Source organism: Acipenser ruthenus, chromosome 22 (genome assembly GCF_902713425.1).
Source record: "Acipenser ruthenus chromosome 22, fAciRut3.2 maternal haplotype, whole genome shotgun sequence".
NCBI lineage: Eukaryota > Metazoa > Chordata > Actinopteri > Acipenseriformes > Acipenseridae > Acipenser > Acipenser ruthenus.
This window is the reverse complement of record NC_081210.1, coordinates 4,758,054-4,771,530: the sequence shown is the minus strand read 5'-3', so window position 1 is coordinate 4,771,530 and position 13,477 is coordinate 4,758,054. Positions and strand designations below refer to the sequence as shown.

General features: G+C 46.8%; 1 protein-coding gene across 1 annotated transcript in view; it reads left to right on the top strand.

Annotated features, from left to right (window-relative positions):
• LOC117431505 (serine/threonine-protein kinase SMG1-like) overlaps positions 1–13,248 on the top strand; it is a 30,542-nt gene extending 17,294 nt beyond the window's left edge. Inside the window, exons 36-62 of the mRNA XM_034052473.3 lie at positions 94–255; positions 469–677; positions 1,215–1,369; positions 1,662–1,884; positions 2,852–3,098; positions 3,411–3,640; positions 3,841–4,089; positions 4,247–4,385; positions 4,476–4,585; positions 4,745–4,963; positions 5,151–5,344; positions 5,494–5,666; positions 5,987–6,266; positions 6,518–6,790; positions 7,120–7,354; positions 7,580–7,806; positions 8,097–8,253; positions 8,465–8,654; positions 8,751–9,229; positions 9,345–9,482; positions 9,671–10,003; positions 10,194–10,421; positions 10,508–10,719; positions 10,934–11,037; positions 11,224–11,400; positions 11,519–11,625; positions 11,777–13,248. Coding sequence (XP_033908364.3) covers positions 94–255; positions 469–677; positions 1,215–1,369; positions 1,662–1,884; positions 2,852–3,098; positions 3,411–3,640; positions 3,841–4,089; positions 4,247–4,385; positions 4,476–4,585; positions 4,745–4,963; positions 5,151–5,344; positions 5,494–5,666; positions 5,987–6,266; positions 6,518–6,790; positions 7,120–7,354; positions 7,580–7,806; positions 8,097–8,253; positions 8,465–8,654; positions 8,751–9,229; positions 9,345–9,482; positions 9,671–10,003; positions 10,194–10,421; positions 10,508–10,719; positions 10,934–11,037; positions 11,224–11,400; positions 11,519–11,625; positions 11,777–11,854 — 5,528 coding nt within the window. The 3' untranslated portion in view covers positions 11,855–13,248. The remainder of the gene's footprint in view (positions 1–93; positions 256–468; positions 678–1,214; positions 1,370–1,661; positions 1,885–2,851; positions 3,099–3,410; positions 3,641–3,840; positions 4,090–4,246; positions 4,386–4,475; positions 4,586–4,744; positions 4,964–5,150; positions 5,345–5,493; positions 5,667–5,986; positions 6,267–6,517; positions 6,791–7,119; positions 7,355–7,579; positions 7,807–8,096; positions 8,254–8,464; positions 8,655–8,750; positions 9,230–9,344; positions 9,483–9,670; positions 10,004–10,193; positions 10,422–10,507; positions 10,720–10,933; positions 11,038–11,223; positions 11,401–11,518; positions 11,626–11,776) is intronic.
• Positions 13,249–13,477: the final 229 nt, after the last annotated feature.

The following is a 13,477-nucleotide window of genomic DNA, read 5'->3' as shown; positions in this document are numbered from 1 at the left end:
TGCTGGGGTGGTGCCGAAGTGAGAAGTTACATTCTGTATAGAGCCTCAATCAATTTATCTTGTGATCTTTTTTTATTCATTTTTTTCTGACAGGTATAATCCCCCAGCTTTTCTCCAGGTTGAACCACCCAGAGGTTTATATCCGTCAGAGCATCTGCAGCCTGCTGTGTCGCGTGGCTCAGGACTCTCCCCATCTCATCTTACACCCAGCGATCGTGGGGTCTATCACTTTGGGAGGAGAGGCGCAGGCTGCAGGTATGGGTAGCAACATCAAGGACAGCAGCTATCTTTTAGAGGTTTCATTTTGTAAAGCTATAAATGCAAAATAACTGTTGGAAATATGACACGTCTTTTAAAGCACTTACAAATGTACTGGTCACAGTAGATTTTTAAGAGATCTGTGGAAGTAGGGGAAAGTAATGCAAGATAAACTGTGGGTATTCATTTCTGTTTGCTGCTGTTTTGCAGGAAGCAAGCTGCCCACCCTGCTGAGTAACATCCAGGGAGAAGGGCTGTGTGGTGGGGAGAGTGAGGGGGGAAGTGCCCCTGCCTCCCAAGAGAGCAACAAAGAGGAGGAGCTGGTGCCTTGTTCCAGCGAGGATCAGACCATGATGCAGGACTGCTACAGCAAGATTGTGGACAAGCTGTCCTCTGCCAACCCCGCAATGGTGCTCCAGGTACAGCAGTCTACTGATCTCCCTCTTTGCAGGGTGTCTACAGGAGCTAGGTTCTTTTTTATTATTATTATTAGTTTATTTAGCAGACGCCTTTATCCAAGGCTACTTACAGAGACTAGGGTGTGTGAACTATGCATCAGCTGCAGAATCACTTACAACTACATCTCACCCGAAAGACGGCGCACAAGGAGGTTAAGTGACTTGCTCAGGGTCACACAGTGAGTCAGTGGTTGAGGTGAGATTTGAACCCGGGAGCGCCTGGTTACAAGCCCTTTTCTTTAACCACTGGACCACACAGCCTCCTAGGTTCTTCTGCCAGAAACCGCTTGGCTGAATGATTAATGATTAGGTGAAGCACACTGTACCAGCAGCTTGTTTGGGATAAACAATGAAAATAAAATGTATTGCATCTTTTAGAATAGACTTTAAAAACTGGAGAAATATAAATAGACATTAAAATGCACCCAGTAGTGTCGGTGCATAGTACTGTATCTGTATCTTTGTACCTGTGTGACAAAATACTGTGTTGCTCTGCAGGTTCAGATGTTGGTAGGAGAGCTGCGGCGCATCACCCTGCTCTGGGACGAGCTCTGGTTGGGGGTCCTGCAGCAGCAGCATATGCACGTCTTGCGCAGAATCCAGCAGCTAGAGGACGAGGTCAAGAGAGTGCAAAACAACAGCACTCTGCGCAAGTAGGTGCTGCCACTCTCCAGCGAGCTTTCCATTTATGTGTTTTAAACATTTGAGTCATTGTGTGTTCTAAATGTGTTGGTTTTTACCAAGATCTGTTTCTTCCTTACTAACCTTCAGATGAGACGTAAAACTGAGGACCTATTATAAGTGACTTCAGCAGCAGTTGTGATGCATAGTTCACCCCCAAGTCTCTGCTGCTTTGGATAAAAGCATCCACTATATTATTAATAATAATAACTAAATTAAGGGTTGATAATCAGCGGTCGTTTTTGAATTGCTCATGCTGTTTAGGGAGGAGAAGATTGCAATCATGCGAGAGAAGCACTCTGCGCTGATGAAGCCAGTGGTCTTTGCACTAGAACACGTCCGCAGCATCACGGCAGCCCCTGCAGAGACGCCACATGAGACCTGGTTCCAGGAGACCTTTGGAAATGCCATCGACAACTCCCTGGAGAGGCTGAGGAACCCCTCGAACCCAGCCAACCCAGCCAGCAGCTGGGTCCCATTCAAACAGGTCTGTACTCCAGGAGGGCCGTGCCTTAGAACAGAATATAGAGCACTGGGGAATGGTCTTGTAAGGTTTGTTTTCTTAAAAATAATCTGCCAGTCTTCAGGTAAGTAGTAATCGAAAGTTTTATTCAGGAACAAATCATATCCAAAGGTAATACATGACACAATCTCAACAGTACTGCAAACAAACTTACAGGTCTCATTAGATGGGATATGAGCAACAGAGCTGACTGCAAGTAAACTCACAGATCTCGGCAGGTGGTACTGGTACAGATGTATTAGCTGCCATGGTGACAGAGATGGTGTTTCTGCACCCTCATGACACACAGATGGTATGACTGAGCCAAGAAATTACTTTGTACAGTTCAGATATACAGCTAGCTGACGTAATTTCCATGACCAAATTTAGTCTCATTTCCCTAGCGTGATGCATGGTGTGAGACAAAGCACATTAACAGTTAACATCTGCTTTTTCTTCTTCTTTTCACCAAGGTCAGCAGAAACCTAGATAACAAGAAGTTACACTTGAGCGTTAATCATGAATTGCTATATTAAGGAGACTCAGACCTATTGAATCTTGTAAGGTTCCAGTTCCAGGCAGTACAACAAAAAGTAATTAACTGGATATGAGTTGTTTTTTGCTCAATTCTTAAAGATGGCAAAGCGCTATACCCACGCATCACAAGGTCGAACGACAAGGCTGGTGATTGCAAACTGCTGATGTAAACCAGCTGTGTTGATTAAGAGCTTACATTAAAGACAGGGAAATCACAGAATGTTCAGAGAAAGTTTCAATGATTTCTCAATTCTTTACCATTTAAAGGGGCACATAAAAATATTAATTTATATAAAACCTTACAGCCTGGTCTTATACTGTATAAATGACAGCTCTGGAGAGACTAGATCTTCATTGTGTGTGTCATGTCTTATGTGTAATACTGTTTTTAAATGTGTGTGATGCTTTATAACAGATCATGCTGAGCTTGCAGCAGAGAGCGCAGAAGCGTGCTAGTTACCTGCTGCGGCTGGATGAGATCAGCCCACGCCTGGCCACCATGGAGAGCACGGAGATTGCTCTGCCCGGACAGGTCTCCGCCACTGACGCTGTCACCATTCAGAGTGTGGGCAACACCATAACCATCCTGCCAACCAAAACCAAGCCCAAGAAACTCTATTTCCTCGGCTCTGATGGCAGAAACTACCCCTACCTGTTTAAAGGTAAACTATCTTGATAACTATGGCTCTATTCCCTACCTGTTAACTAGTGGTAAGAATGTAAAAATGTCCCATACCTTTTCATTGCAAACACACCGTTTTTAATGCAAAATTATTTTAATGAAATAAAACTTTTAGTTCTAGCATTTTACTTCCAGATTACAGAAATAAGGAATATTTAATGGCTTTTATGCTTGTAATAATTTTTTAAGCAGCTTCTCTAACTTTCCATTCTGGTGGCTGTTCTCTTCCTCCTGCTCCCCTCTTTACACCTGTGTCTGTCTCTCTCTCTCTCTCTCTCTCTCTCTCTCTCAGGGCTGGAAGACTTGCACCTTGATGAGCGGATTATGCAGTTCCTGTCAATTGTGAACACCATGTTCACTAAGGTGAACCAGCAGGAGAGCCCTCATTTCCAGGCTCGCCACTACTCTGTCACACCCCTGGGGACACGATCCGGACTCATTCAGTGGGTGGATGGGGCCACGCCCCTCTTTGGGCTCTACAAGCGTTGGCAGCAGCGTGAGGCTGTACTGCAGGCACAAAAGGTATGCTGGCTTTCGCATACATTTTTTATTTAATCTGTATTTATCGAGCAAGTACTATGCAGATTAAAATCTCTGTTAGACGTGGCCAAGGCGGCAGACACAGATAATATCATAAATACACATACGTCAAAGAAGGCGTGTGTCATATTTAACTGTTTTTTTTTTCTGCATGACTAAATGATTCTTGTTGTGCATTCCAGGCCCAGGATTCATTCCAGCAGCCCCAGAACCCGCCCATGGTTCCTCGCCCAAGTGAGCTCTACTACAGCAAGATAAGCCCTGCCCTGAAGGCTATGGGACTTAGTTTGGATGTGTCACGTCGAGACTGGCCGCTGAGTGTCATGAGGGACGTCCTGAAAGAGCTAATGGAAGCCACACCACCCAACCTGCTGGCCAAAGAGCTGTGGTGTTCCTGCACCACCCCCAGCGAGTGGTGGAGAGTCACTCAGGTCAGACATGGGATTGAGACACAGGTCTGGGAGAGGGGGTGTGTGGATGAGGAAGAACAGGGAAGGGAGTGAGGCATCCTTTATTTTACAATACATTTGAAATGCAAATGAAAAGTTTGGCTCTGGTTGGTATAAGTCTTCTTTGTTCCCCATGCAGTCCTATGCCAGGTCCACTGCAGTGATGTCTATGGTGGGTTACATCATTGGGCTGGGTGATCGGCACCTGGACAACGTGCTGATTGACATGACTACCGGGGAGGTGGTTCATATCGACTACAACGTCTGCTTTGAGAAAGGTGAGAATGAGAGTCCCCATTAACCGTCGGCAATGCACGTATGTCTGATTTAGGAGGGTGAAGCTAATCTCTGTCTCCGTCGTTTTCCAGGAAAGAGTCTGCGGGTGCCAGAGAAGGTTCCCTTTCGCATGACACACAACATTGAGACCGCTCTGGGGGTCACTGGGGTCGAGGGCATCTTCAGATTGTCCTGTGAACAGGTGGGTCATTGCGCTACACATGCCTCCACACAAACATGAGCAGTGATGCATTTGTCTGTCTGTACACTCCCACAATTGCATGTATTTGTACAAGAAGATGTTTCAAACACACATTGACTGCAATGTAGTATAGCACAACTCTTTCTTCTGTCCCCCCAGGTGATTCAGATGATGCGGCGTGGGCGCGAGACCCTGCTGACGCTGCTGGAGGCCTTTGTGTATGACCCCCTGGTGGACTGGACCGCTGGGGGTGAGGTGGGCTTCGCTGGAGCAGTGTACGGAGGGGGAGGCCAGCAGGCTGAGAACAAACAGAGCAAGCGGGAGATGGAGAGGGACATCACACGCAGTCTCTTCTCCTCCCGTGTGGCAGAAATCAAGGTGAGATGCACTACTTTTGAGTACTGTAACCCATCCTAGCAAGTCAGTGGGCATATTTTTTTAGTACAAATATCAGTTTAATTTAGAAGAGACTCTGCTTCAGTTAGTTAATAGTTGCAAACGTGCTAACCTTAAACCCCAGAGTGTGTGTTTAATGATGGTGTGCCCCCCCCCCCCCCCCTTGCAGGTGAACTGGTTTAAGAACCGTGAAGAGATGCTGTCAGCCCTGCCGCAGTTGGAGAGCGGAGTGGAAGAATACCTGAGTCTGCAAGAGCAGCTCACTGAGGTGGAGAAACTGCAGGGCAAGCTTCTGGAGGAGATTGAGTTCCTGGAGGGAGCAGAAAATAGGGCTGACCACCTCATTCACACACTGGAGCATAGGTACAGTATTTTTGTTGAAATAAACTCCATCTTCACAGATTCCCATCTCTCGTGAGTAACTGCGGATGTTGCGGAGCGTGCTTTGGCGTGTTAGTAGTGTAATCCAGTGGATATATGTTGTGTTGCTAATGTCTGGTTTCCCTGCCCAGGTACTCTGAGCACACTCAACTGCAGTCGCGGGAGCTTGCGGTCCAGGAGGCGATCCAATTGAAGCTTTCAGATTTCGATCTGTGGATCTCCCAGTACCAGGCTGCCTTTGCTAGTATGGAGGCAACACAGCTTGCCAGCCTTCTTCAGGAGATAAGCAGCCCCATCGACCTGGGTAAGGGCTCCATCCTGTGTCAACTGGGATTCTGATCTGAACCATCTGTTGCCTATGAAGTAATATTGGTGACTTGTTTTGGGATGAGGTGTTTAAACTTAATTCACTTGCTAAAATGTACTGCAATACAAAATCCTCTGGTTTCACAGACCCCTAAGCACTAACCTTGAACTGCCAATTGTTACCTTAGGTAAGGTAGTCCACAATTAGAATTGGGGTATTTTGAAACTAGCCACATACCCAGTTTGGAATAGGGGTTTTGACTCCATAAATCAATATGTTATAATGAGTTTGTGTGTGTGTGTCTTTTTATTTCTCAGGCCCACCCAGTTATGTTCCTGCCACAGCCTTCCTCCAGAATGCTGGCCAGGCACACCTTATCGGCCAGTGTGAGCAGCTGGAAGGGGAGGTGGGAGCGCTGTTCCAGCAAAGACGCTCCCTGCTGCGTGGCTGCCTTGAGCACCTGCACAGCTACGCCACTGTGGCCCTGCTGTACCCCTGTGCTGTCTTCCTCCGCCATCGTGCTCACGCCTGGAAGCAGTGGATGGAGGAGCTGATCTGTGACATGACTGTAGACCACTGCCAGGCCATCTATTGCAAGTAAGTGTGCTTGCAGGGGATTTGACAGGTGATATACTTTGTTTTTGTGTAAGGATTAACTGTAATTTTAACGTGTTATTAGTGACTGTTCTATTAATCGTCATTGCTTATTTTGCCATTTTACTCTTCATTGTAAGAGTATGATTTAGAAGCTGCTGTCATTTTCCAGGACTAGTGTAAAAAATGAGATGCAAATCTGAATTGTCATTCCTGTAATAAAAAAAAAAATGTATCTGTGTCTGTTCTTGCAGATATGAGAGTCAGTATACAGCCCAGCCACCTCCTTCCACCTGTCAGTTCCTATCTAGCACTGAAATGACACTGCAGCACCACACGGCTGACACAAACTCGCGGCTGCTGCGGCAAGCAGAGCGCTTGAAGGCAGAAGGTGCCAGTGTACTGGTGTGCGAGGAGCAGCTGCAGGAGATTGAGCGCTGCATCACTGTGTTCCTGCATGAGAATGGAGAGCTGGGCTCCCTCAGCCTGGCTGGAATACTCGTCTCCGCACTCTGCACACTCACCAGGTCAGCCATCGTCTCAGTCTACAGCATATTTAGTACAATAGAAAACTCTATGTAATTTGCATTCACATACTTATGGAATACACTGTACAAGGACAATTGGAGAAATGTATATGTTTTCTAAAGAAAACTATTTAATATTTTAGACGCACCTTGCGTGTAACTAAAATAAATGTTGATTACCTATTTCCCATTTTAACTTTGGCATTACTTATCCAGCAAAGACGAAGTTGTCGAAGGTGGAGCCAATCTGTAAGAGTATAAGAGTAGCAAATTGAATGGAGCCAGTTGCCTTGGGAGATTCTAAGGGTGTCATGACATGTCTCTTGAAGGCGTAACCTGGTGATGGAAGGAGCAGCGGCAAGTGCGGGGGAGCAGCTGGTGGAGCTGACATCCCGAGATGGAGCCTGGTTTCTGGAGGAGCTGTGCAGCATGAGTGGGAACGTGGCCTGTCTGGTACAGCTGCTGCAGCAGTGCCAACTCCTGCCACACGACCTGGACATTCCCAGCCCTTCTGAGACCGCCCGGGCTGTCTACCTGGCCAATGGAGTATACACCTGTCTGCAGGTAATTGCCTTCCTCGACAGTAGGTGTTTGCAGGTGGAATATGTAATTAGTGATTGAACTATCTAAGTTGTGCAGTTAAGGATGTGATTGTGCGCTCACAGACTGCCCCGCCAAGTCTGTACATATGCTAAAATAGAACATAGCAATTGGTTTCTATACTAGTGGTGCAAGCTGAAGGTGCAATGCTTCAGATTTTGAATTTTTTTTTTTTCTTTTTCTCCACAGGAGCTGAACACCAATTTCCGACAGATCATTTTCCCAGAGGCTCTGCGCTGCATGATGAAGGGAGAGAGCACCCTGGAGAGTATGCTGGCTGAGCTGGACACTCTGATTGAGCAGAACGCAGACGGGATCTCCCTTCAGGGGCTGGGCGAGGCGCTGCAGACACACCTCCGCAATGCCACCATGGGATTGGAGGAGGAGGCAGACTCCCACTACCTTGATGTCACCAGGTAAACAGTGGACAATATGAATAAAATGATAGAATTGGAATGATTTCACAATGGCTGTGCCCATGAGTCCATTAGAGGTCTGCATACGTTTAATAACTGTTGGCATGAGCGGTTCCCCTAAATGAACTACAGCTACTATATGAATTAATACATATATTGCAATCAAAGTCCTTTACCAAACAAACACTTTTTTCCTAACCAATGATTTTTACACTGCCACGATCAGACATCCTGAGTTGTCTGCAACATTTTGGTATGGAAAGAGTCTCGACTGCCGCCCTGTGTTTCAGGATGCTGCGAGCCCAGTACTCTGAGCTGATCCAGCCTCGCAACCTGCGGGGCTCGGTGCAGGACACACCCAAGATGAGTGCAGGCCAGATGTTACTGGTGGCCTTTGATGGGATGTTTGCTCAGCTGGAAACAGCCTTTGGACTCCTGACTGAAAAGGTAATGCTGCATTTGCATGTCAGACTTGATTTGCTACTTGGCAGGCTACTAAAGGCAGTCTGTAAATAGAAACTTTTCATAATGCCGGTGATGCATGTGTAGATTCAAAGCTTAATACATTAGCATACTGCGTTTTGTAATATTGAGGGTCTCTCAAACACTGTCCTAGTGTTGCAATGCTGTGTCCCATAGCCCTGTTTTTCACCCCCAGCTCAACAAGATGGAAGTACCCCCTGCCTGGCAGAAGATCGATGTGATACGGGAGGCGCGGGCAGCACAGGTGAACTTCTTCGACAGTGCTCGACACCGGCAGGTCCTGGAGGAGATCTTCTTCCTGAAGAGGCTGCAGACCATCCGTGAGTTCTTCCGGCTCTGCGGATCCTTCGCACAGACACTATCTGGTAAGTGGTAGACTGTTCTGGAGGTTACGCGGTATAAAGTTACTCTATCATGAATGAGGAAAAGGACATTCAATGTTTCTTTCCTTCCTCTCTCAGGAGCGTGCCCATCCCCTACAGATGAGCCTGGCGCCCCGAATGGCCCAGTGTTGTTGGTCCAGGTGAAGCCCCTGTATCGCAACACTGCCGTTGTCAATGAGGACCAGATGGTACGACCCATCAAGTCATTCACAGCAGACTTTGTCAGACAGCTGCTGATGGGGCTACCCACACAGGCACTGGGACTGGCACTGTGCAGCGCACTGAGCGCCCTGGGCATGGACCTCATCGCCCAGGTGGAGGCCAAGGATTTTGGGGCAGAGGGCAAGGTGTCACTGGATGACCTGTGTAAGAAGGCAGTGGAGCAGGGAGTGCAGGCCGGACGGCTGTCGCAGCTCCTCCTCAACAGAGCCACTGTCCTGGCCAGCTCCTACGATGCGGCCTGGAAGAAACTGGACCTGGTGCGCCGCCTGGAGACCAACATCGAAGCCTGTAAGGTCATCCTGCAGAGAGCACAGCTCCACATCGCCATGTTCCAGGTAAATCACGCATTCACAGAATGCAATACTAGCTGCAAAACTGTACACCATTCAGGAACATGGGCATTTAGGTCTGTTAACTGTACCTCACTAACTGCTGCTCTCAAATTCACAGTGGCAGCATGAAGACATCCTAGGAACTCGGAACCAAGCAATGACAGTTAGCCCGCCACCACGCTCTGCCATCCTTGGCAACATGAAGAAGAAGCTGCATGCGCTCAGTCAGGTTGAAGCTTCCATTGCCAACGTGCAGGTAAGAAGCCAGCTGTACTTGATTGTTAAAGTGCACATTAAGAGAAGGATCTGTGTTGGTGTACTGTAGCCTTTTTCTTTTTTTTTTATGCATTTGTCTGTTATGAACTGTAGAATGTGTTTAAACAAACTGTTTTGTATTGTATTTGGTGTCAGTATTTGAGTTGGGATTTCTTTTTCCTGACGCAGGAGAAGTTGGCATCACTAGAAGGCAGTATCGAGCAACGGTTGAAGTGGGCAGGGGGAGCAAACCCTGCACTGGCTCCCGTGCTGCAGGATTTCGAGGCGACCATTAGTGAGCGGCGATCGCTGGTCATGAAGGAGGGACAGCGCACCAACCAGGTGACGTTCCTGTGCAGCACCATCCTGAACTTTGAGAGCCTGCGAACGCGCACTCCTGAGGCTCTCGGCATGGACGCGGCGCTCTTCGAACTGCTCAAGAGATGCCAGGCCACCTGCTCCTTCGCAGTGCAGTTTAGCAGCTCTGTCTCGCCGCTGGAGCTGCGCCTCCTTAATAGGCTGGTAAGTCTTAACTTGCTCCATAAGTAGGTGATGAAATCAGTTAAATTGGCAATAGTAGTGCTGAATAGAGACATTTGTTCAAAATGTCTCAAGGTAGCAAGTGGAGGTTTAGTAAACTTCAGTAGCCGCACTGCTATATTGTTAAGCACAGGAGGTAATGTTTGTGATTTTTTTTTTTTTTGGTGTGCAGAGTCCTGGACTTGACCTGCCGATTGGTGCCCCTGATTGGCTGGCATGCGCCCAGAAACAGTTGACCCAGGAGATGTCCACTCGGAGATCGATGCAGGCAGAGCGGGAGCAGCACATAGAGTGCGTCTCGGAGAGCCTGCAGGGGCTGGTCGACGCCATCAAGAGCATCCTGTCCAGCCACAACCGGCAGCTCGGTGATGTCAAGCACCTGCTGAGGGCCATGGCCAAGGTAAGGACACGCTAAAAACACTGATGTGGCTCTCGCTCCTTTCTGACACTGGGTGATGTCTGACAGTGGTGCTCTCCATCTTTCAGGACGAAGAGAATGCTCTTGCAGAAGGTGAAGAGATCACATACGAGGGCAGTGTGCGGCAGTTCTTGTCGGAGTACAAGGCGTGGCAAGACAACGTCCAGATTGTGCTGTTCACTGTGGTGCAGTCCACAGGGCAGCTGCGCAGCCAGGAGCAGGTGGAGCTGCTGCAGGAGATCCCACCCACTCTGAAGGAGCTCAAATCGCAGAGCCAGATGTGGGTACAGACACAAGGGTCTTAGACCCTGATGTACTATAGACCTTTTTCAGGAAACGCCATAGTAAATATATTGTTTCCCTGTGTTTTAAGTTTAAGATTTCTAAGAATTGACTGGATCTTTCTTGCTCGTATTTTCTGAATTAAACCCACTTTGTTCTTCAGAAGCAGGACCATTCACAGTGCTCACCTCACTTTCTCTTTTTTTAAGCAGGATCTACAACGGGCTGGTAGGCTTTGCATCGCCTCTGGTGACTGAGCGAGCGAGTGACTGTGCCAGCCCCACGGCTTCTGGGATGCAGACCAGCTTTGCTGCAGGTAGGGCATTTTCAATCAGACTTCATTGGTATTTGGACCTGCTGCTGACTAATCAGTTAATAAATATTCTTTCCATTTTCTAATGTCAACCCTACTATATATAGTGGAGCATGTGCTGCTTCCCTGAGATGCAGGTGCTCTGTCTATATAAATTCACACGCTGTCTCCACACCCTTCCGTCTCCAGCTGTGCGCTGTAGCGCTCCGAAGACTCAGCCAGACAGCATGTCTCAGAATGCTCGCAAACCGCTTCTGAGAAACCTGGACACCCCGGCAGACACCCCACCTAGCACCCTGCTACTCACCAGCAAAGGACTGGCTCCCAGTCCCAAGAGAGCTGTGCGTGACCCCAAAACGGGGAGAGGTATGCAAACCAGTTGTCAATGCATGTCTGCCTTTTGCTTGCTGTATTTGTGCAAGAAGCAGCACCTTTTGCCTTGTCGCTGACCTCCCTGCTGTATCTGTTCTGTTCTGTTCTGTAGCTGTGCAGGAGCGGAATTCGTATGCTGTGAGTGTGTGGAAACGAGTGAAGGCAAAACTGGAGGGAAGAGATGTGGATCCCAACAGGAGGATGAGTGTGGCAGAGCAGGTAAAAATCTAGCCGATTTATTTTATTTATTTATTTTTTTTGTTTAATCACATCACTGGTTCTAGGTCTAGGAGTAAAACTACAGATGGGAGACAAGCTGCATCTTTCTTTGTTAGACCTTACTCTTCTTCCTGTTCTCTCTGCCCTACAGGTGGATTATGTGATCAAGGAAGCTACAAATGTGGATAACCTCGCCCAGCTATATGAAGGGTGGACAGCATGGGTGTGAATGTGAAGCCAGCAGATCTCTATGGTCCAGCAGGGCAGAAATCTACCAGAATCCACTCGGTCTGGGGCGTATGAGCCGCCGAGCAGTGTGGGGAGGGGGAGGGGGGCAAGTGATCCTCCCTGAGGCCCACACCGGATCCCGTAGCACAGCTGCACCCGGCGATCCAGCTAACATAAAGAATGGGTCTGCACTCCTCTCCTTAGGATGTGGGGGGTGACAGTGGGGGTGGAGATGGGCGCCCAGCCTGAGCACCCCCTCCAATAATAAAAAATAAACATCTCTTCTGGACTCCAAGAACATGCAGAAATGATTCACTGCAGGGATTTTGCAGGAAAGGGGATTTCTCGACCCCAATTTTGTTTCCTTCTACCCTTAAAGCAGAAATATGGATACCCAACATCCATTGGACCTTGTGCACGCTTCTGGAAAATGATACTGTAACAAAAAATGATTTAAATAAATGAAAACCAAACCTCTTCGGAGCCTCTTTACACATCTTCTGGTCCAGCGATTTTTTTTTTTATTATCTACGTTGCCTGGTAACAGAGCTGGTTGGTTGCCACCTGGAGCCCAACTGAGATGTTGGAGACTGGGAAGCTTGAGAGAGCCTTCAAGCAGACTGCAGACAGATGTCACAGAGGACTTCTTTAGAAAAAAAATGCCATTCGTCCATTTCGTTTATTTTCACCACTACTGGAAATGAAGAGACCTTTTTCTTTTTAAACGGCAAAAAAAATGTATAATAATAAAACAAACACCATTAGTTTGTTCACAGTCCAAGCTTGGGTGAAAATATGTTTTAGGTTAATAATTGTAATAGTAGTAGTCGTAGTAATAATTTAAATAGAAAAAATATTTGCCACAATGTGCCACTAACTTGTGACATCAATATTTCACTGTGGACTTGCCTCTGTGCCAAGTCTCGAACATCAATTTAGTGGAGCTTTTTATTTATTTTTTTTTAGAGATGGAAAATAATTAAATACAGGATTATTTGTAAACAGATTGGGCTAATTTGAAAAGATTATTCTAAAAGATTTTTTGGACTAAAGACTAGTTCATAAATCTCTTTTTTTCCCCCCGCCCCTTTCTCCTGATTTTGTATCTTGTAGTCACTTATGACTTTTTTAATATTTATTTTTCCTTCCCCTCCTATTTTTTGAAATTCTGTTGTAGAAAAAGTGGATTCCAACACCCATCCGACTGTGTGCCAGTGGAGCAATGCACCATTACTGCTATATAATAACCCATTAGCTTTAGTTTTACTAATCTACATCCATCCCGTTCTTTGTGGAAAATGTAATAATAAAGTGATGTTTTGGTGAAGGTGCAAATTGTTGTTTGTCAAAGATTTTATTATTTTGTTTAATGCATAAATAAATCAAAGATTTTAAGAGCTGGTGTGTTCACTTTTACACCCTTTTTACACTCTTCCAGCTTTGCCTGATCCTTTCAAGGTTGTCCGGCTGTTGGTACTGGTGATTAGTGAGCTAACGGCAAATTTTCAAGACTATATTTTGGGGATTTGAGAGCTATCCAAATTAATACGGAGTATTTGGTCCTGGAAATATAATTGACATGAAATTATTGGGTTTTAAGTAAGGTAAAGGAGTACCTGCGCAG